At 47.6% G+C, this 22,257-nt stretch overlaps 3 protein-coding genes across 13 annotated transcripts; 1 reads left to right on the top strand and 2 right to left on the bottom strand.

The window, feature by feature from the left end:
• Positions 1-1,303: 1,303 nt before the first annotated feature.
• On the bottom strand, positions 1,304-5,007 carry LOC118506636 (fumarate hydratase, mitochondrial-like). 3 transcript variants are annotated; one of them, XM_036044014.1, is made up of 3 exons: positions 4,731-5,007; positions 1,849-2,992; positions 1,304-1,767 (listed from the first exon to the last, which is right to left on the bottom strand). In XM_036044014.1, exons 1-3 carry the CDS (start codon positions 4,833-4,835, stop codon positions 1,505-1,507), a joined length of 1,512 nt encoding a protein of 503 aa, XP_035899907.1. In that variant the 5' UTR covers positions 4,836-5,007; the 3' UTR covers positions 1,304-1,504. The 3 variants fall into 3 exon arrangements, with proteins under 3 accessions (XP_035899907.1, XP_035899908.1, XP_035899909.1); XM_036044015.1 differs by lacking the exon at positions 4,731-5,007 and adding an exon at positions 4,303-4,457; XM_036044016.1 differs by lacking the exon at positions 4,731-5,007 and adding an exon at positions 3,396-3,637.
• On the top strand, positions 4,989-6,678 carry LOC118506637 (telomerase Cajal body protein 1 homolog). Its single transcript, XM_036044017.1, has one exon. The coding sequence runs from the start codon at positions 5,123-5,125 to the stop codon at positions 6,449-6,451; it is 1,329 nt and encodes a 442-aa protein (XP_035899910.1). The 5' UTR covers positions 4,989-5,122; the 3' UTR covers positions 6,452-6,678.
• Positions 6,473-22,135, bottom strand: LOC118506635 (WAS/WASL-interacting protein family member 2-like). 9 transcript variants are annotated; one of them, XM_036044008.1, is made up of 11 exons: positions 22,002-22,135; positions 19,412-20,068; positions 12,370-12,572; positions 12,116-12,305; positions 11,699-12,003; positions 11,560-11,615; positions 10,182-10,568; positions 9,781-9,911; positions 9,297-9,712; positions 8,407-8,916; positions 6,473-8,337 (listed from the first exon to the last, which is right to left on the bottom strand). In XM_036044008.1, the coding sequence occupies exons 3-10, from the start codon at positions 12,559-12,561 to the stop codon at positions 8,467-8,469; spliced, it is 2,127 nt and encodes a 708-aa protein (XP_035899901.1). In that variant the 5' UTR covers positions 12,562-12,572; positions 19,412-20,068; positions 22,002-22,135; the 3' UTR covers positions 6,473-8,337; positions 8,407-8,466. The 9 variants fall into 9 exon arrangements, with proteins under 9 accessions (XP_035899901.1, XP_035899900.1, XP_035899897.1 ...); XM_036044007.1 differs by having other exon boundaries at positions 21,937-22,133; XM_036044004.1 differs by having other exon boundaries at positions 21,823-22,127.
• Between the last annotated feature and the right edge of the window lie 122 nt (positions 22,136-22,257).

Genomic DNA, 22,257 nt, shown 5'->3' with positions numbered 1-22,257 from the left:
ATCCCCCGTACAGACGACGCGCACCCGGGAAAGAACATAAAACAGACAGTGGATGTAAATCCTGGGCGCATCCAACAGGGGCCAGACAGAGCGACATCGAATTGGCGTGGTAAATGTTCGATTCCACGGACACTGCTGTTTGCTGCGGCAAGGGATCTCCGTGCGATGGTAAAAACCCCTTCCGACTGGCGGAGTTGTTGCAGTTCGCTTACAGCAAGTCGCACATGCTGCACACTGCACAGTGTCCTTTGTCCTGCTGCCGAAATACATTCGCTATGCGCTAAGGACGAAAGGAGAAATCGCATTTTTAGGGGTGCAGCCAGCCGAGGGTGAGATTATGATCGGTGCGTGCATAAAACAAACGTGCAACGATGACGTTGCCGAGGAAAATTGAAAATGATCCTGTGCCCAACACGGTGACACGACCATGATCGTGCACCATTATCGAGGTAGGGCAGCGCAAACAGGGCGCACATGGTTTCGTACCACAGCGCTGCCAGCAGCACAACACACAGTGCCACGTGAGGTCATTGCTCTCTCGGTTGAACAATTTTGAACAGCGAAAAAGGACGAGGGTGACTCCTCGGCGGCTGACTCGGTTTTTTCGGGAGATAAATAGTGTGTGATACCACCATACATAGCATCTCTGCCGTGAGGGAACCGTACAACCCAAAACACATACATACACACTCATACCCATCCAAAAACCGCGTGCAGGACATTTGTCGCTATACACACTCCCGTCACGATGGTTGTTAACAAGCTTGCTAGCCCCGGGAATTTCTTCTAGCAACACACTCACACACACACAACCAAAAAGAAGACAATCGAATGGTGGGGGGGGAATTAATAGCAAAGAAAGGAACAAGTGCTTGGTGTTCCGAAGTTTGATCAATATTGTGCATGTTTTGCATTTACATTCTACCCTGTACGTTTCGTCTAAGCGTTTGATTTGCATATACAAAAATGTGAATGTGTTTATAGAAAACAATCAAAGCCCATCGAAGGATAATGCCCTAGCATGAGTCGCTCAAGTGATATCGCTCACTTGATTCTCTCTTGTGCACACTAGCGCTATCTGTACGTGATAATAGGAAACATTCGTGAAGCTGTGTGTTATACGTAGATCCTCGCAATGTGTATAACAGTATGCTATTTAGTTTAGGTAAAATCAGTAAATTTACCCAAACTAAAGGAATTTTTAGTGTTTTGTAAAGTAATAACTCAACCATCTCCCAATCAGGGTTAGTAAAAGGTTCGGATGTTAGAAAACAGATTTAAAAAGGGACTCACCGATGCTGTATGAAGTACCATTTCCGCGTTTTCTTCGGTCGCGCTTTTCAAATACACATTTCTTCAAACAGGATGTAGAACACATTATTGCATGTGTTGTAAATAAATAATGCATTCATCTACTCGTCGTTCATTGGTTTTCACAAAATTTCACCATTTCAACACGCACGCAGCATCGTTTGCAAGCAAAATCCGTTTTTCGTAAACCGATCTACTTGGGTCCGAGCATATTTTCCGGTCGCACCCATTCGGCAAACTGTTGCTCGGTCAGGTAGCCCAGCTTGAGGGCGGCCTGCTTCAGGGTGGTACCTTCCTTGTGCGCCGTCTTGGCAATCTTGGCAGCCTTGTCGTAGCCGATGTGCGGATTCAGGGCGGTAACCAGCATCAGCGATTCGTTCATAATTTTATCGATGTTTGCCCGGTTTGCCTCAATACCCACCACACAGTTCTTGGTGAATGTACGTGCGCTGTCCGCTAAAAGGCGAAGGAAATGGGGAAGAAACAAAAGGGTTTGTAATGCGTATTGAAGGTTTAGCAATATTTCTGCCTACTTACATAGCAACCGAATCGATCGCAACACGTTCGAAACAACCAGCGGCTTGAACACGTTCAGCTCAAAGTGTCCGTTCGATCCACCCACGGTAACGGCCACATTATTTCCCATCACCTGCGCGCACACCATCGTCATAGCTTCGCACTGCGTTGGATTAACTTTGCCCGGCATAATCGAACTGCCCGGTTCGTTTTCTGGCAAGCTGAGCTCACCCAAACCGCACCGCGGTCCCGATCCGAGGAAGCGAATGTCGTTCGCAATCTTCATGCAGCTGACAGCGATCGTGTTAAGACATCCGGACACTTCCACCATCGCATCACGGGCAGCCAGCGCTTCGAATTTGTTCGGTGCCGACACAAACGGTAATCCCGTCAGTTCACCGATCTTGGCCGCCACTTTCTCAGCGAAACCGACGCGCGTATTCAGCCCCGTACCGACGGCGGTACCGCCGATGGCCAGCATGTACACACGCGGCAGCACAGCTTCAATGCGATCCAGCGCAAAGGCCATCTGCTGCACGTACCCGCTGAACTCCTGGCCAAGCGTTAGTGGCACAGCGTCCTGCGTGTGTGTACGACCGATCTTGATGATGTCCTTAAACTCTTCCGACTTGGCCTTCAGCGCGTCGTGCAGCGTTTGGATGGCAGGGCGCAGATTGCCGGTCAGCTCACGTGCGACCGACACGTGGATCGCCGTCGGGAAGGTATCGTTCGACGATTGCGACTTGTTAACGTGATCGTTCGGGTGGACGGGCGTCTTCGAACCGAGCTGTCCGCCAAGCAGTTCGATCGCACGATTGCTAATCACCTCGTTCACGTTCATGTTCGTCTGCGTGCCCGATCCGGTCTGCCAGATGACGAGCGGGAAGTGATCGTCGTACAGCTTGCCCGAGATCACATCATCCGCGGCCTGCGCAATTGCGTCCGCAATCTTGGGATCCAGCCCGTACTCCTTGTTGACGAGGGCGGCCGACTTCTTCAGGATGCCCATGGCGGTGATGACGGGCTGGGGCATACGTTCGGTTGGGCCACCGATTGGGAAGTTCATCGTCGAGCGAACCGTCTGGGCGCCGTAGTATTTGTCGTTCGGCACCTTCAGCTCACCGAACGTGTCCGACTCCGTGCGGAAGCCTACATCTTTGCTAGCCTGCAAAGAAAATGAAATAAGAAACAAATACATGTAAATCATTATGATTCCGCAAATATTCCGTATAATCTCAAGCATGGATCCACAATCTTCCGCTCGTTATCAACTGATGAATGTGTGTGCCCCTTGTTGTTTATTCTAGTTCCAGCATAAAATCAACAAATCTTAAATAATACTACGGCTTCGCATCACGTTAACCATTTTAAAGAGAATACATTGCAACAGAAATTTGCGGCATTCCGGTCTCGCTGACCGTTTTGTCCTTTCAACACACACACACACAAATCCAGTTTCCAGCTTGATCGGATGATGATCCAAGCAGTAGCTCCTCGCGTAGTAACACAATTTATGCCCCAATCGCGGAACGATTGTATGATTTTGCAGTTTACATTTGCATATTTACCATATCTCGTCTATTTATCACCCTTCGTTTGATCACAATTCAAAACTCTTGTTAGCTACACGTGCTAAAAGGTACGAGCGTTCATTCAATCACACAGCCAGCGCCGGCCTTATTGCGTGTATCCAAGCAACAGGCTGTTCTTCTCCGTTGCCACGAGTAACGTCCACGCAGATGCTTGATAGCGGACAGCGAAAATGGTTTGTGTCTTCTCAGCTGAACACTTCTTCGCAGACTGAATCGAATCGGTTCGTATGTCTGGCGAGTTGCTGGAAAGACGATGACGGTGGACGTATCGTGGACTCGCGAACAATTTAATCAACAAGTGCAGTGCGCGTACAACGCGTAGGAACAAACAACGATCGCCTTGGTAGTGGTGGTTTTGTGGGATCGGCTTTTAAGTGATTTCGTACCATTTCAAATGTTGCTTCGATCGAACCGGTCGACCCGGTGAAAGGAGAGTGCACGCGACGATGCAAAGGGCAAAACGCGCCGGGTGAAAGTTTTCTGTTGTTTTAAACAAAATGCAGGTGAGCAAAACAAGTTATTTAGTGATCACTGTTATGCGCGTTAACATACAAGGATTTAGGGTTGCTAACGATCTTCGCAGTCATTTTATATACCGACACAGTGTGTATCCTACTGGTTCAACATTTCCAAACCACTTCCTAGTGGTGTGCTAATTTTAACCACCGAACATTATGTGATTATAATCTTTTGACCATAGCCCTAACCACATATTCGTGGCAATGCTTTAACCGTAACCACATTCGGTACAAATTATGTTGCTATCTGCTTAAAACCTCGTGTTCAGTATCAGGACCCGCAGGTCTAGAGTAATCTAACCACAACATCACACATCGCTTAGAAACAATTTGTTTTTGTTGAAAGCGCACTTCTAACAACTGACCGTCTTCGCTCTCTTCTGGTGGGGTCCTTCCATATGATTTTCTTATTATAGTGTTTAAAAATGGGCTATTTATCCTTGTTGATCCTCGGAAATGTGCTAACAGGATTAGCCTTTGCCTAACAACTGTCAAATGCGGGTATCAAACATACTCCAGCAGGTTGTGCCGGTTGCCGTTTGCGAAAAGCGAAACTCATCGGTGAAAAGAGTAAGAAGAAGTCTCACTTGCAGGGATGCGAAAATTCTCACTTTCTATGCCCCTAACACTGAAGTACGTCATGGGAGAAAGAACCCGACATCTTTGCTTATTCTTGCCAATTCTGCAGCCCGCAGCAAGCTCATCTTTATGATAAAGATGGATCCTAAGTTATGTAATTTTCCCACCTTTACTTTTCTCATTGCGGTGGACCATCATTTTCCATCACACTTACCGTACGGCTGGTGGCAATGTGGCGGCTAGACTGGAGGGCGGCCAGTCGGGCGCAAACTTTCACGTGTGCCTGGCCACGGACAACGAGGCGCGATACGTGGAACATGTTGCTTTTCCTGGTCTTTTTCCCTCTGGCAGCTCTGGTTTCCCTAAAATTACGGCACCGCGGTTGCTTTCCGACTTTGTTGACTACCGAATGCGATCTGTCGCTGCAGTTTACGAGAAAATACACCGAGCTCACTCACACACAGAAACGCAAACACAGTAGGCCTACACCTGCTGTCATAACATTGCCGCGCAGTGTTGCCAGCTTGCAGCACCGGCGTATTTGACAGCTGCAGGTAATTTTGGTAGCGACGCGTACGCGAGACTGCTGTTGTTTACAATTTAAAAATGAGTGAAGACGAACCGGAACCGATCGAAAACGCCTCAAATGCGGAAAGTGTACAGGAGCAGAACGCTCCCGAGGAACAGGATGTTCCCATGCAAACCGATGACCCCAGTCCGGACGCGGAGGAGCAACACAATCGAGCGTCGGAAAATGATTTCTTCAAGCACAGCGCCTGCATCGAAGTGGCACGCTGCTCGTGGGATCGACCCGTACGGCAAAACTACCTGCAGGGATGCCACTGGTCACCGGATGGAACGTGCGTGCTCACAACGGTCAACAACGATGGAATGCACATCGTCGAGCTGCCGACCGATTTGTACAGCAACGATAGCGTTTCCGAAGATCGTCCAGTCGACCTGCTAACATCCGCCGTCCACGTCAAGGAAGGTGGGCTCGTGTACGATTGTGCCTGGTACCCGGCGATGAACAGTGGGCGCCCGGAAACGTGCTGCTGGATCGCATCACGCCAACACGAACCGATACAGCTGTGGGATGCATTTACCGGTGGTTTGCGCTGCTCGTACAAAGGTTACGACCAGTTCGATGAGGTTGAGGCGGCTCTTAGCCTTACCTTTGCCCCCGTCGATGGGGCCACACTGTACGGTGGGTATAAAAAATCGATTAAATGCTTCGACACAAAAGTGCCCGGGCGGGAAACGTGCTCGTGGCGGACGAAATCTACCGCCTCCTGTATGGCGATCGCATCCACCATGCCACAGACGATCCTGTACGGTTCGTGGAACCGTAGCATCTCGGCGCTGGACGCCCGGTCGGGCGAGTGTTTGTCCGTCGGGAACTATGCGCCGGAAAACAGCCATTCGGCCGGTGTTACATGGATTGTGTTTGCGCCCGATACGGAATCGCTGTTCGTTACCGGTGCACGCAAGGATCCGAAGCTGCTGTTCTGGGACGTCCGGAAACTAACACAACCGGTTCGAACGCTGCAACGAACGTGTGGCACCAACCAGCGGATCTATTTGGATTTTTCTCCCCTCGGACAATGGCTTATCAGCGGTGATAGTCGAGGGGTGCTGCATGCGTGGAATCTGCACGAGCTCGATGAGCAGGGTCAACCGAAGGAGCTGCTTTTTCCCCTGCACTGGGACTGCCTGAATGGTGTTTCGTTTCATCCGCACAATCCCATCATGGCCACCGCCAGTGGTCAGTACCATTTTCCTAGCGCATGGCAAGATACGGAGGACGGTGAACCGGAAGTCGCCGCCGGTGCACCCGAGGAGGTTCCGCCCGTTGCAAAGGGAGGTGATCGTCCCAAAGTAGAAAATTCGCTCACTATGTGGTGGATCGGGGAGGGATTGTTTTCGGACGAATAAACCAAATGTTGCACTCCGCAATTAATATTGTTTAATTCTTTTCTGTCTGTTATTGTTCGCAGTCGCAGGTCGGGTTTTTTTCTTTTTTGCACTGACTTTGCTCGTTCTTCTCCACACCGTCGCCGTCTATGAACCGTACACGATTAAATATTGTTCTGATTTGAATTCATATTTACAACATATTGAAATGTAACAAATTGCGATTAATAAAGAAACACGACACCACAGCTACATCGAACCGAGCTCGCTCACCCAGCTCCATTCCACCGCCATCATGCGTCTAGCTTTTGAATGGGTCAACCGACACACACACGGTAACCGAACAACGGCAGCTCTCCTTCAAACAGTTCTCGCCCTCACCTTCCCAAACTCACAGTTCTGTCTTATTTGTCCTTTTTTTGTTGTTGTTGCAATGATTGTTCCCCAATGGTTTCATGGTGGTTTACACCATGCTGCGCCAGCTACCCACAAACACGATCGCTAGCTCCATCAACCACATCGCATCTAATGTACCGCCGCGCCGATGCAGCAAGGAGGCACACAAACACGCCGATACTAATTGCTTCGATAGTTAGAACGCTGTACAACATAACAATCCCCGTTTTGGGCCCGTTGCCCCGCTTGTAACGTTGTGCTGCCGCCGCCATTATTTCAGCGAATAAATTGCTTGTTAATTTTGTGTTAAGAATCCTAAAATAAAAACAATTCACCCTTTCTTGACACAGTTGAAATAAAAATGTGTTTTGCAACATAATAATGCATGAATGCGATAGCGTCTTCTGCTCGTCGTACCGCAGTGTGTCTCCCGTACCGAGAATGGCCTTGCGTGCGCCAGGACACTAATTGCCCGTGTTCTACACTCTGTTGTGGTTGGGAGAGAGAGTTGCACTACACACACACACTCACATAAAAGAGGTAAACAGGTGTGATTCGTGCGTGTGTGTGTGCGTGTGAAACGGGGCTGCAAAAAACGATCATCTATCGAAAACTTGTAACAGTGAAGATTTGGGTGTAGTGGGTATAATCCGATAATCCCTCCACACGTACACATATTGCTATAGCTACATCCTGTTTAAATTTGGACAGAAAAACGAACCCCTTTTTAACTAAAACATCAACAAACGCCCGATCGGTTTCTCTATGTACAAACGCTACATACGCTTTGCTTCCCCCTTAAATTCCCTCCCTTCGTTGCATTCGATCGAAATATTGTGTGCCTGTGTTCGAAATGTGTAATCCTCGAAAAATATTTGCTCTACTGCGACGAATCGATCGAATGAAGAAACTATTTGTATATTAAGTAGTAGTTTAGTTCCGAGTTATTGGAGCAGCTTTAGTTAAGATATTCCCTTTAATTCATGTCTGCTTTTTTGCTGCGTTTTTTGCTACTCTGCTGCCCCGCCTCTTTCCTGATATGATTTGATGATTTTTCTCCTCAAATTTAATTGCTCCATTTTAGACTACTTCACTACGTTCACTGTACGGTAGAGTTGTTAAGTTATTGGTTTTTTTTTCTCTATTCCAGGGGGCCAACGCACTCGCTGTTAAGTGTTGTTTGTTTAATGCATTATTTAAATCACGTTTACCTTACACGTCTTCCCTTCGGTCGCGTTCACAGCTTCACAGCAGCAGCAGCTTTCCATCGGCGCTCGATCGATTGGTAATGTATATGGATATATAGGTGCGTGTGTGTGTGTATATATATGTATATACGTATTAATTGATTGAGCTTAATAATCACGTCAATTTGCTCCTGCCACATAGATGTGGTGCGTGTGTGTGTATGAAAGTATGTGCATTGCGACGTCCGTATTACCGGTAAATACTGTTTTTCCCCTCTACCGGATATGCACTTGCCATCCAGCTCTGTCTGCATTTGTCGTGTGCTAAAACAAAAGCAAATGAGTAGCATTATCGACTGGAAATGATCCTACACCCGAAACGTGCCAACGTACCATTCCAACATCCATCACTTGTAGGTTGATCGTTCGTACCGCGCACGGGTCACACACGCCCTACTGCCGATGCGGTTGCTGCCCTTGTTGCGCCGACTGTTGCTGCTGGCGCAGTTCGCTTTGATAGATTTTCGGCACATTGAGGAACGGTATCGGCTGCGGAAATTCCGTCACCTTGTGGAAGTAGAGCGCGTACTTCGACTCGAGGTCTATCTCCGGCAGCGGCATCTTCGCACTGGTGCCGGTCACCTGAGTCGATGAGCTGCTGCTGTTGACCGACGTTAGCGATGTGTCCTTACGATGAAGACTGCCACCGCCCGTGGACGCTGCGGTGCTGCTGCTCGTGATTATGACGGTGCTGCTTTGATGACTATGATGACTCTGATTGTGACTACTGCTGCTGTTACTGCTGTTGCTGCTGGCCGACACTGTCGACGGTAAGCTACCGCTACCGGCCGAGTTGCGGATTGACGAAATTCGTTGGGGCGGTACTGGCGCTTCACCCGAGTTCTGCAAAACGGTAGGAGTAATGTAGCTTATAGTACAGAGCTTCTACGCAAACACCCGCAAATTGTTGCACATTAGCGCGCGCTGGTCGCGGCGGCACACTCTTATCTTATCTCTTATCGGCCACAGGTAGGGAAAATAAATTAAGCCTCACAACTGCATTCCGCCTCGCAGGCACGCCTCAAACTTCTATACCTGTTCAAACTGTATTTAGGATACATAGGCCAATGGCGACATTATGACCAGCACGCAAAGTGTCACCGCAATTTTAAACTATTTCTTTTAAACTGCTGTCTAAATCCAATCGAAAATCTAAATGTCCGATCGTTTCGGTTCTTTAGTTTAGCAATAGCTCTATCTAGAGGTCACTGCGAGATGCTCACCAGTATTGCCGCCGAAACCGGTGGCGGTGGCGCCGGGCTCGTCCGATGGGGTGGTAGCGGTGGTGCCGCCGTCGTCTTCAAACTGCCACCTTTCGTCAGGGTGTTCCCACCACCGAGCACACTCAAGTTACCGGTGGAAATGGAGTTGGCGGACGAACCGGCCACCGACAGGTTAGCGGCGTTCGATACCTTTGCCCGCAGTTCGTCGGCCAGCGTAAGCGAGGCCACGTTGTTCACCGAGCCGAACGAGGTTGGTTCGGTTGCCGGTGAGCTGGTGCCGGTCGTGTTCAGTGACGATGGTGCCAGGCTAAGCGATGGAGGCAGGTGCGTTAGGTTCGTATTGCTGACGCTCCGCACCGGTGGCGGTGGCGGTGGTTTCATCGTTGGTGGCTTTGGCGGTGGTGCAGATGGGCGACCTGTGGATGTTGGATGTTCTTGCGTCAGAAATTCTGCGTTTATGGAGTAAATTTTGCCATCATCATACCCGTTACTTCCCGCACTGGCCGTACGATCGATTCCGACGACTGGAACATGGCCGCTGACGAGGGTGGTCCGCGCATCGTACCGAAGTGATTGGCAGGAAACACCGGTGCCGTTTGCGAGACCGGAGGTGACCTAAAACACAAAACCAATCACAAACAATAATGGTACGGCAGGGAGCACTAGTGGAACAAGTTTTATCCCAAATTGTACAACTTTTCCTAAAATCTTAATATACGCCCGCAATCCAATGCAACAAAAAGCTACCTCCCCCCCATCAACATTCATTAAATAATACCTCTAAAAAACGAGCCTTTATCTATACACAATTCACTTGGCGCAACCAACGTTGTACAACACTTCAGTTGGTTCCACTCCTAGCAAACGGTTCTTCGATTGGCCTACCTTGGACTTCGCATGCTCTGGTGTCGACTCACGGTTGGGCGCGTCGTGCTTCCGCCATCTCCGGCCGTTCCGCCCAGCTGCATACCGGGCGGTTTCGGTGCTAGATTTGGTTTGCCATAATTTGGTACCGGTTTCGGTGCCACCGGAATTGTTGCCGACGGTACGCTACCATTGCCCATCAAAACACTCGTCACCGGCGTCGTCGTCGCGTTGCTACCGAACAGGGCCGATCGATTCGGAATCGGTACACTGCCGCTGGTTGCGTTTATAGTGGGACTAGTGGTGCTGCTGCTGCTGCCTGCGGACAGTGGTCCATTCGTAGCCGACGGTTTCGATGCTGCCAGCTTGAGCGTGTGGTTCAGGTGGTTTGGTGTTGCAGGTGCTTGGCTACTTACCGCGGTTATAATACACAGGACGCAAGGGCAGCAATCACACGTAGAACACGGTTCCGGTGGTTCCAACAAGCAATCGAATGGGACAGGGAAAACCGGAACACACACACACACACACGGGTATGAAACATTATGATACAGAGAGAAGATGCACATTATGATCGATACATATTACGATAGGGTGATAGGGTGACGAGTCCGGTCAAGACAAAGAGGGCGAAAGGAAATTAGGAGAGGGAATAGAATAACGCAGGGCATTAGCAAAACTTATCAAAATCAAATCCCACTAACGATACAGCGTTCCAACTTAACCCAGCTCGCTTCAAATCGACTCAAAACTAAATATATCTAACAGAAAAAAACTTTTTTTACAATCGGCACACGAAAGCACAAGCTTTAAAATCATTTAAGCAAACATAACAAAATCAAGCAATCAATTAACTTGCCAATCAGTACAATTTGAATAAAAAAGAAGATAAACGTTCCTACCCAACCTATTTATAGCACAACTACTATATCGACACACGTTCGAAAAACGTTACCATGTAAGAGCATAATTATCCGAAACGCCGCTATTCAGCTTAAATTCGGAAATGCGTTAAAAATAGCATCGCGTAAACATAAACACCATTCGAGCGTCTCGGTGTGTCTTACAGCGCGCAGCAGCAGAAAGAAATTGAACCAAAAAGGAGTAGAAGTAGAAGATTTCGCGGACCAAAAATAAACTTTCCGCCCCCCAACAGAGTAAAACAGGAATGCGCGCGGGACTCCCATCGAGATTTGTGTGTGCGAGAAAAAGTGCTATCTTCAGCCCCTATTGAAGGCGCCACACCACACAGGCTCTAGTGCCTTACACAAATTTTTAACCTATTTGCTGTACAAAAATATGAACCAAATAAAAAAAAAACGCATTCTAAGCGCGTTCCTCTAAAGTTGCTCCGTTGTCCCAATAGCCGTTTGGTTAGAGAGTGTCACAACACACTCACCTTTTCTGGCTGGAGGCTGCTGGTGCCGCCTTTGACGACGCGTTGTCTCCGGAAGGCTGGAAAGAAACAGGATATCAGCCGTTAATTCTTTATTCGCCCTACGCAAGGGATCTAGCACTCCTTCCACACACACACTTACCCGTTGGATCGATGTTGGTGGTTGCGGTGGTGGTCCTCGGTTTAGCCGCAGGTTCGTTTCGTTCGGCACCGCTGTGGGAGGCGGTGGATTGATGGCCGACGAGGATGTGTTGCTGCTACTGCTGCCCTGCTGCTGTTTCTGTTTTTTGAGCGTTAACTTTTGCGCGAGCTCGTCCGAGAAGTCAAGTGGCGCGGCGGTACCACCGCCACCATTCCCCACCCGTCCATTGTTGATCGGGGAGCCCTTGGAGGCTTCCGGCGAAGGTGTTTTGTTTTGCTGCTGCAATCCCGCCGCGGATGCGTTTGCTACGAGAACAACAAAAAAAGAGTGGGACACGATCAAGCGGTGTAACTGGGAACGAATGTCAAAATCATCCCAGGACAGCTCATATTACATCAACGCCATTCTTTTGTTTACCTGTTCCGGTGGGCGTCCGACTGCCGACCGGTTTTAATTTCGGCATCGATGACAAACCCTCAAACAGTCCGCCCAGCTTCGGCTGCCCCGGTCCGGTTGGTGCTGCTGGACCACCATCATCACCTGCCGTTGGCCGACCCGGAGCACGGTTGTTCGCTCTGCCCGGCACCGCTGCTCCATCGGAAGCGACCTGGAACGAAAAGCTGTATTAGTAACCGAAGCACACAAAAAAACCGCGCAGCATTGTCGCTTACCTTGCCCTGAATTGCCGGTGCACTCTTGTCCACCGTAACCGTCTTCTTGAGCTTGGTACCCTTCTGGATCGAAAGGAGCAGAGCGTTCCGCCCATCGGCCGACGGTGCACCACCACCACCACCAAGCTTCAGGGCCGGCGGTGGCGGTGGCCCTGGAGGAGGTGGCGGCCCAGGCGGCGGCGGCGGAGGCATTTTTCAGGAAGCTGCAAAGAAAGAGGTGGACCAGCAGAGAGAAATTGCATTAAATTCGGTAAGGAATCCTATTTTACTTCTGGCACGTACACGGTAAGAATAAATGATAAAATTTGCTTATTGCAACTTAACCGATGGAAAATGACAAGAGACAGCGCTGGACATTCCAGGCACCGGGAAGTGTTTGGCATTTAGCCATGCCGGCATTGACAAAGGCGCACGAGTAGTGGTAATGATATGTAGCGGCTGTAGTTGTGAAGGAACCCACCCTTCTCCAACTGCCGTGAGATTAGATTAGACCGAAAGCTCTTTATCATAGCTCCCCCCAAAAGCAGCGAAATCAACAAAAAAAAATACTATGCCAACCAAATCTATGTTCCTTGCTCGACCACGAAAGAGCACGTTCCTGAGGGTGAAATGAACCGTACGAGGTCAGAATAGAGGGATTTTTGCGGTCCCATTTGCACTGCGGGTTAGCGGACAAAGTTCCTACGTTCCTGCTGCAGCAATTGCATAAGTGCGAATCATAGTACAGTTAAATTAAGCGACAGTCACGAGCGCACATCGTGCGTAAGAAGCTTGGAAGTGGAGTAAAAGCTCGCCAAAATGCTGTTGCAGAACGTCACTAGGAGAGTATTTGTTTAATAGTTACTCGATGAAGAATTTAAATTAAGTAACTTATTCTAACAGTGGATACAACAAACTATTAGCAATTCATTTTCCCCAAAATTGCTTCGCATAACGCCTCTGATAGATCTGCATATTCCGGTAATTGAATTTCTTCCTATACAATTCAAACAATGTGAGAGAAGTACGATCGAAATAATCCGCCAACAAGAATAAAAAATAGGTTTTAGTTGAGAAATGAGCTGGTGAATAATGGGCTTGCCTGTCTCCTTTTCAACCTGGCGCTAGAGAGAGAGCCATCCGCGACTCGGAGGAGGAAACTTCGGGGACAATCTTCTACAAGTCAATCCAGATCCTGGCATACGCTGATGACATGCACATCATTGGTTTGAGGCTCTCCTATATAGCGGAAGCTTATCAAAGGATCGAGCGTGCGGCACAGAACCTCGGGTTGGAGATTAACGAGGCGAAAACCAAAATGATGGTGGCACCACCAGCGGCCCTGCTAACAAATACTGATTTACGCAGTGGTGATGTACAGATAGGTGACCGCACCTTCGAAGTCGTCCAAAACTTCATCTATCTGGGGTCAAAAATCAGCACCGACAACAATATTGATGTTGAGTTACGCGCAAGGGTGCTGGCTGCCAACCGGTCATACTACAGCCTGAGGAAACTTCTCCACTCTAAATACCTGTCGCGATGGACGAAGCTGGGACTCTGTACAGAACATTCATAGTCCCAGTACGCACATACGCCTCTGAAACATGGACTCTGTCCAAAACTGACGAAGCCCTCTTAACTGCGTTCGAGAGGAAGATGCTCAGAAGCATTTTTGGCCCCGTATGTGTGGAAGGACAATGGAGGAGCCGCTACAATGATGAGCTCTACGAGCTGTACGGTGATCTCACCATCGTGCTGCGCATTAGACTCGCCAGGCTCCGGTGGGCTGGTAACGTCATAAGAATGACACCGGACGACCCAGCCCCGTAAAGTCCTTTTAGTCCGTCCACACGGACAGAGGAGGCGTGGTAGGCCCAAATTGAGATGGAGTGATGGCGTTGATGCGTCCGCCAGAACGGCCGGGATAACGGATTGGCAGACGACGGCGCTGAACCGTGAGCGGTATCGAGGATTGTTGCAGCAGGCCAAAACCGCAAAGCGGTTGTAGCGCCTGATAAGTAAGTAAGTAAACCAAAGGTATAAATAGAATACGTATTTCAGTGAAAACCTTACAGACGTGTGAAAATTTTTATCATTTGACCAGCTATCAAATTTCGCAATCACTTTGTTGTACATTCTTTTTAGGGATTCTAAGCTCGCTCGTTGGATTCCATTAAGTACGAACGCATTCAATAAAAATAGTGCCAATCCTTCTCAGGACGCATAACGGCAGCCAAGCTATCGCTGGCTTATGTTGACCAAATGCTCCTCCATCTTAGTCGCGGCATGATTAAAAAAGAGGCCCTTCTATAGTTGTTTTCCCACAAAAATCCCATAAAACGCTGTAGAGGGAAGATGACACTCTCTTCTGAGGAACTATGAACCTATTTTGACCAGGAACTTCTTCGCCAGGATCTTTCTCTCTCTCTCTGAACCTGTATCGGGACTCGGCCCCAATTCGACATTCTCAATTTTCGTCCAAAATAGGAAAATGATGTTGTTAAACCCTACAACAGCAACAGTTGGTGATCAGGAAGCGTCTCACGAACTCTAACTACTTCCTGCAGTGAAAGATCATGGAACGCAGTTACTCGACTGTTTTGGTCATAACTTGTCCAAACTACCTAATAATGGTATTTCTTTTCTGCAGTATATAATTGAAATGATACAAAATGGATTGCATATTACAACAGTAATTTAACTAAACCCTTGCTTTGGCACGCGAAAACTTCGCAGCTTGTCAGAAAACCCAGAAAATGTAAGAAAAATATTAGACTTTCAGAAGGTGGTGGGATCAATAAGAAATTCTTTACATTACACTATAGGTGCTCTAGTGTTGGAGGAAAAAACTGTTTAAGATGACAGAAACGTATGTTCTGAAGAATCACAAGGATGCCAAAGTGGTTCAAGCGGTTTATATGCCGCTTTCTCTCTCTCTCTCTCTCTCTCTTGCGTTGCTCCAAAAATGGATGCTGCCCTCATCACTTCCACCACATATTCAACAAATCACACAGAATCGAACTCAAGCACACATGCACGTCGCCATCACACCCCAACCACGATCCTGCCACCATCCAATCGCGATCACGTTGACGATTGGTGCCATTCAGCTTTTGGCTGCACGATCGAACCTTTTCGGCGAGTTCATTTCCCTTTTAAACATTTTAAGGGACAGACACAAAAAAAAAACAGCAATGCTCACCAACTTGTTATGCTATAAACACACACAGAGAGAGATGCTCTTCAATAGACGAAAAGGGGGTAGTGTTGATAATGCAAGAAGCATAGGATAGGTTTCATCAACAATTCTGCCGAGTGATCGTTTGTTTTGGCTGCTGATTGTTGTGATCAGTGGTAATCGGAGGAATTCCGGATGTTGGCAATCGGCAAATGCAAAATAAACATGTGACACACATAACCGCGGGCAGAGAATGTGCGAGGCCAACCGGGGACAGAATATATGCTACGCTGGACGCAGACCGTGTGATGGCAAGACAAGAGCAGCGTTGTGTTGCACCCAAAACAGGCCAACGCATTATTCATTACTGGCCGCCGACAGTGCGAAGGAAATGCGAATCAAATGCAGTTCTGTCGATAGAGTGTACCAAATCGAAGCTCGGATGGCTGATGTACTATTTAATTGACATCAGCTGGGCATTTTAGTAACGGTAGTGACAAAACAACACTTTATTTACTCAATTAATCATCAAACAGAGCTAAAACTGACCTGGTTTGGTTTGATTCATGCAGAAATATTCAATTCAATCATGATAAAAATATCCAAAAGCCCCTCAATATGTCTTGTTTATTATTACCATTATATTACACCAACAGGAGGCAGGAGTGTCTACCGTTTATCAATTCTTCTTAATCCGGTTGTTTAGCACTTAGCGCCATTCCACGCTATGGATAGGACCCACACGAGCAAGGGAAAAGTGCCAGCCCCAAAGAGTTGCCGCCGACCATTTGAAGAAGCTTGAACCTTCCAAATGTGACAAAACTGTTTGCCGCCAAGTAATAGCTGCAAAAGAAAACCTCAACCTGACCTGATCGTTCCCCTTTCCCTTTGCAGTGGTGTGCCGCGTCGTTGTGGGCAAGTTTCTCAATTGAGCAAACTATCCTGATAGGGAATAGCCTTATCTCGAGTGGATAGTTAAGGTGCCATTGCCATTCGGTTTGCAACACCCAGCCCAGGTACCTTTGGACGGTTGGTACTACAGCGATAAGATTTCCAAACGAACGATAACACTTTCTCCATTCCACTCTTCACGGGTGGCATCAATCGGGTAACAGACGGTAATGTCACAAGAGACGCTGTATGTAAGGTGAATGTGATCGGTTACAAATGCAATTCGATGGACGAATTTTACTGCACATTAGATCTTGTGCGTAAAGTTCAACATTTTACGGCCACTAGCACACTAGTTCCGTTCAATGTACCTTCCACAATTATCTTATCTTTCGTTTGGTGAAGAAGGATACTTCTTACCACCAGAAATTGAATCGCTATTTCGCCATCACACACAATCGGCTAGCTGCCTACCCGATTACAGATTATGGCCTGGAAACGGAGATTGTGTGACTCCAGCAAAAAGCAGCTAATCTATTTGGCTTACTGCACACGGCTTTGTCCGAAATCGATCACTAGCTCAAGCTCGGTTTGAGGTACACGATACCTCACGCAGCACCTGTTGGCAGCAGTTCACGATACCTGAGTTGGCAACCCGTACCAGTATCTATTAAAAAGCGCGATAGACTCCTATATGATGGGGAGCATTCGAAGGTTGTACCAGTAACCTCGAGTGAAGCTGCATGAGAATGATGGGCTATGGGGAGAGGTGAGATTAGCAACATCGCGTAATTATTAGTGTTGCAAATGGAGATATGAACCGGGTATACTTAACATCATCACCCTTGACCCTAAATTCGCACAAGTAGCTTAAGTTGAAGAAATACTTTTTTTTTAAATATAAATCCATGAGGAATGTTCACGATGCAAACCGGGACGACACTTGATGCCTGCCCTTATAGAGTTTACGATTTATGTGTCCAAAAATGTAGCCTAGCACCACCATAAGCGTAAGGTGCACAGCGTAAGTCGCCAACGAAACAGCAAGAAGGGGGGAAAAAGCACAATAAAATTACTACATCCCATTAACCTCCCCTCTAACACTCCTCCAACGCTTCTCCACCAGCCCTAAACGGCACTGTCTTTATCAATGTAGCGTTGTACGGGAGACACATACGCCGGAAGTGTACGATTGCGTGGCGGCGCTGGTGATAATATTTCAAACCATGAGTCAATGATGCATGGGAGTGCCGTTCTACCGCTCGAAGGGGAAACCCGGGTGTATGGCGAACCATTCCTACCGCAAATGATGTCCTCATCCGCGGCGGCCATGACTCATGGATCCACTACGAGAGCTAATTTCATTCACAGACGTTTCATTACATTGAGCAGCGATCGTTGGCAACTTGGGAGCGAAAGAAATTAATTTGCCTCTCTTAATAAAGCTATCCCCGATCGTAACGCTAAGTGACAAAATTTTAAAGGGTAATAAGGATTATCGTTGGAATTATACTGTTCGAGTATATGCGTGATCATGAACGGAATACGTTGAACGATTCTGACCGATACTAACCGGCGATGCACGATCATTCCTGAATGAATGAGAGACACCTACAAGCCGGATCTGACTGTGAGTAATGCTGCTGTCTTAGAAAGCTTGTTGAGGTAGGTCTAGTGAACCGAAAAACTTGGTGACCAATCGAACCCAATTGCATTTCTTAGCTCTATGGACTAATATATTTTTTGCTACTATATTCATTATATGCAATATAAGTTTTTTTTATCATGCTTAATTTTTTTTTAACTATTGTGTATACTTTTGGCGCGAGTCGGATCACGATATTGGATTAGAGAAAGTAATTTGTCTGTGAAAACGAGTACAAGCGTCCTCCGATTGCCAGGAATCTGCAGCATGGTGTTGATAATATTATGCGAATTTACATTTCAAATGCCAACATAAAGTGTTACAAAACCCTGGACGATCGGGAAAAATTTGGGACCATTCCTAACCTGATTCACGAAGCCTATAGGTAAGTATATATACATATTCAGCTTCTATTACATTTGTTAGGTGGGTATAAAATATGTTTATATAATTTCTTCAAAAACTCTCTTCTGGAGAGCCTATGCTTCTATTTACCAAGTATACACCAAGCTGAACTAAAAGCATGATCATGTTTAAAAACAGCAAACTTATGCCGAGTGGAGATCGACGCCATACTAACGCATATATACCAACAGACCAGGATCAGGAAATCATCTTTCAAGCTGAACTTTTTTTCAATCTTACGGTGTTTTAGTACCCGGTTGAGGCACTGTGCGTATGAGGAGATTCAAATTGATCCAAGGAATCATCTTTGAACCAGATTTAGAAGACCATCGTAAACCATGGCAACAGTAACCTAATGGAAGTTATCCTTCGACCTTCGTCGAAGCAACATATGAGCGAATCAGACAGGGACCACTGCCAGAACAGTTTCAACCATTCCGGACCGTTTTTTCGTACGCAAGGCTGACCACATCCGGTTAAGGACAAATAGAAATCCAAGAACATAATTCAGAATGGTACGTGGGTTGTAAAATGCAAGGAGAAGAAAACCTAGTGTCTAGTGGTATTTGAAACAAGTAATAAGTAGGTAAGTAGCAATATGACCATAGCATAATGACCTACCTACCGTACTAAGCGGCTTACTAAACTAATGCTAAATGTTCTATGCTAATCTTCATCCACCCGTTATCCCTTATCCGGAAGAGAGAGAAAAAAAAGCTTTCGACAAGCCAACTCTTATTCAATCTTCAAAGCCTCTCGCCCATTCGTCATCACACTTATGCTCTCAGCATCACGACACACACGCGTATGGCCTTCGCAGGTGGGCGCGACGACATCTACGGGACCGGCCGACGCCCGCACCCCGCGAGAGGATGCGCGTACATCATCGACGGCACCGTGGGCCGTAGTAATGGCCCGTGTGGATCGAGTGGATTACTCACCGCCTGGTTTGGCCTTGCTCCTCGCTGGCACCGCAGGTACAACGCTTGTTGCCGCCGCCGTCGTGCTGGTTTCCGTTGCTTTCCGCAACACGATCCGCTCGGAATCGGTCCGTACGGTGTCACCGATTCGGCTGCGCGACGGCGCCGTCAGCTTTAGCAAACCGTACAATCGATTACAAACGTTGAATAACAACGGCACGTGCACCGTGGTCCGGATGCGTCCTCCCGGTGTTGATCACTTGCGGTAGGAGATGTCTCACTTTCAACTCACTGCCTTGCTACGATGCGTTGTTGCGAAGAAAGTTTACTTTCTCACAAACTCATTCGGATGCTGCATCTATTATTCCCCGGTGTGGCACACACTTTTACACCTGCCAACGTGTGCCTTCCACTAGATGACGGGCACAAATCCGATTTCTTGTCGATTTATCGCCGACCCTTATCGTCGGAACACACACACACGTATATTCTTCACTTTGATTGATAAGCTTCTTGCTCACTGATTTTTAGCTTGGGTTGATCGCTTATCTCATCTCATCACTGCACATCCTTAGCATAATCGACGGGTTTCCAACACTTTTACACCACATTCCGAACACTCGCTTTGGGCCGTTGCATATGTTGAACACCCCTTGTTTGCTCACATTTTTCACTATCCTGCCACGGAAGACGGGAATCACATAAAAATTACTAGAAATTCTGGATTGTATAATAATTTCACAGACAACAGTCATTGGTTACTTCGATTGGTAGAGGAATCATGAAACAATCGCCTACTACGTTACACGTTCGTTTCAATTTAAACGAAGGTCGCTCATAATCAACCCTCAGGGATAGTGCCACAGGGAACGGTGTCAACCCGTGGCGCAACTCGCTTATCAATTGCAAATCACGATCCCTCCCGGGTGGCAATGTGTGGCGAGGGTGGTGTGCTGTTGAAATTCGTTATCAGAATACGGGACAGCGAGAAACTGAAGAAATAAAAAAAACACCTCCCTTTGTTTAAACTCATATATGCGGTGCTAGTAATCGTGCCGGTGCCTATGTGTGCTCCTGCGTGTGACATACAGGATGCAAATCCTTTTTCCTGAGTGATGCGGGGAAGTCAGTCAACCAATCGGACCGAGCTGGTGCAAATTATTGTACCACGATCGGTAGACAGCTGTCTAGAGCAAGAAACAAAGAACCATTTCGTGCGCCAAAGCGTAGTAGAGTAAGATGACTCATACGGTTGCTCGTAAGAAGGCGTGTTAAGATCGGAGCAGTCATATCTCCAGAAGTGAAAATGACTGAAACCCTTCGCACTAGGACAGCGCATGAAACGATTGCAATTAGGTTGTCCAGTTTTTTGGAGACCGCGTAAGCACCATAATTTGATGGGGAATAGTCTTTTGCTTTCTTGTTTTCATGTTCATGTGATTTCCTTTTCTTCTCTCGGGCTCTCTTCATTGAGCCCGCGAGACATGACGGATGAGACGTTTTCTACTGGATGAAATCTGGTGTGCTGATGCTGATGCCATTGTTGTTATTGTCGTTGTTGCGTTGCTCGCGGGAGGCACACATACACTTCGCACCCGTCTCGTTTTATCGCGCGCGCACATACACACACACGTGCACGCGCTCATTGGCATATCATTTGACAGACGACAGATCCGTGACTTCATATGGAGAAATGATGAACTGAACACTGTATTTCCCCCCGAATACTTTTGGGACGGATTTTTATGCTCTTCCCTCGAGCAAGCACTCTAACAAACTTTTATTTACCAGACACCAGAATCAGGGTGTTGCTTCTGTGGGGTGCAATCCGAATCCGAATGTTTTCGTCTTTCGAGGTCATCAGTACCGCTCGATGTGATGGTTGTGTTGTGTGGAATGGTAAATGGAAATTGAAACGAAAGCAAAAAGAAGGCAACCGACGACGGGAGCGGTATGACGCGGCGATGCTGTTTGTGTTGCACAAAATATATGTATGTGCACTCGCGAAATTTGCTCGCCATTCAAACACACACTCGCTACAAAACGCTACGTGTGTTGTGTGCTCCAAATATTTCGCTTTTTTGCACACTCATATCTTTTCTTTTTGCACACTTTTCTTCCTTTGCGCCTCTTTCGCACACACACACTCACACACAGCCACACAAGACGTCACACACTGCCCACAAAAGCGACCTCGTCGTCGTCGTCGACGTCGCTCCGCTGCTGCTGGTGTTCCGAGCGCACACAACACACCAGACCAACGGAGATGCGTTTCCGTTTGGGCGTTTTGGTGGATTGGCTTTCAAATGCTGGTGTTCCCTGCCCAACGGGGACCCACACTCTACACGCACTGGTTACTTAGTACACACCACTATCATATCGTGTGCCTGACCACAGATTACGACGCACAGACGGAACAGGTGCGCACTTACTCGGGGCGAAGAGAGAGAGATTTTTAGCCTGCGAAACACCACCAGGGGTTTATATTTTGTTTCACGCACTTTTCGGATGTGGCCACATATGCACGCTTCGCACACTAGTCGTACCGAGCAGCAAACAGAAGAAAAAACATGTACGGTTCACGGAATCACGGTAAAATATTGCCACGGACCCGAACACAAGCCAGTATTGACGACGATGTTGACGGAAAGCTGCTGGCAAGCGCCTTTGCCAGCCTGTGGAGATTTTTTTCTCCTCCCGTACCACACAACTTGGTATTTCGTTCGTACGTATGATTTCTTCCCATGAAACTGGCTGCCTGCCTGCGTGCGGTCTCTCTATCATGCACCCGCATTGCATCTCGCTCTCTCCAATTGTTGTGGCATTCGTTGTCACCAACACTCGCTCGCTTGCACACACGCGCACGC

The sequence above is a fragment of the Anopheles stephensi genome, chromosome 2, assembly GCF_013141755.1.
Source record: "Anopheles stephensi strain Indian chromosome 2, UCI_ANSTEP_V1.0, whole genome shotgun sequence".
In the NCBI taxonomy this organism is placed as follows: Eukaryota; Metazoa; Arthropoda; class Insecta; order Diptera; family Culicidae; genus Anopheles; species Anopheles stephensi.
This window is presented reverse-complemented; position numbering and strand designations above follow the sequence as displayed.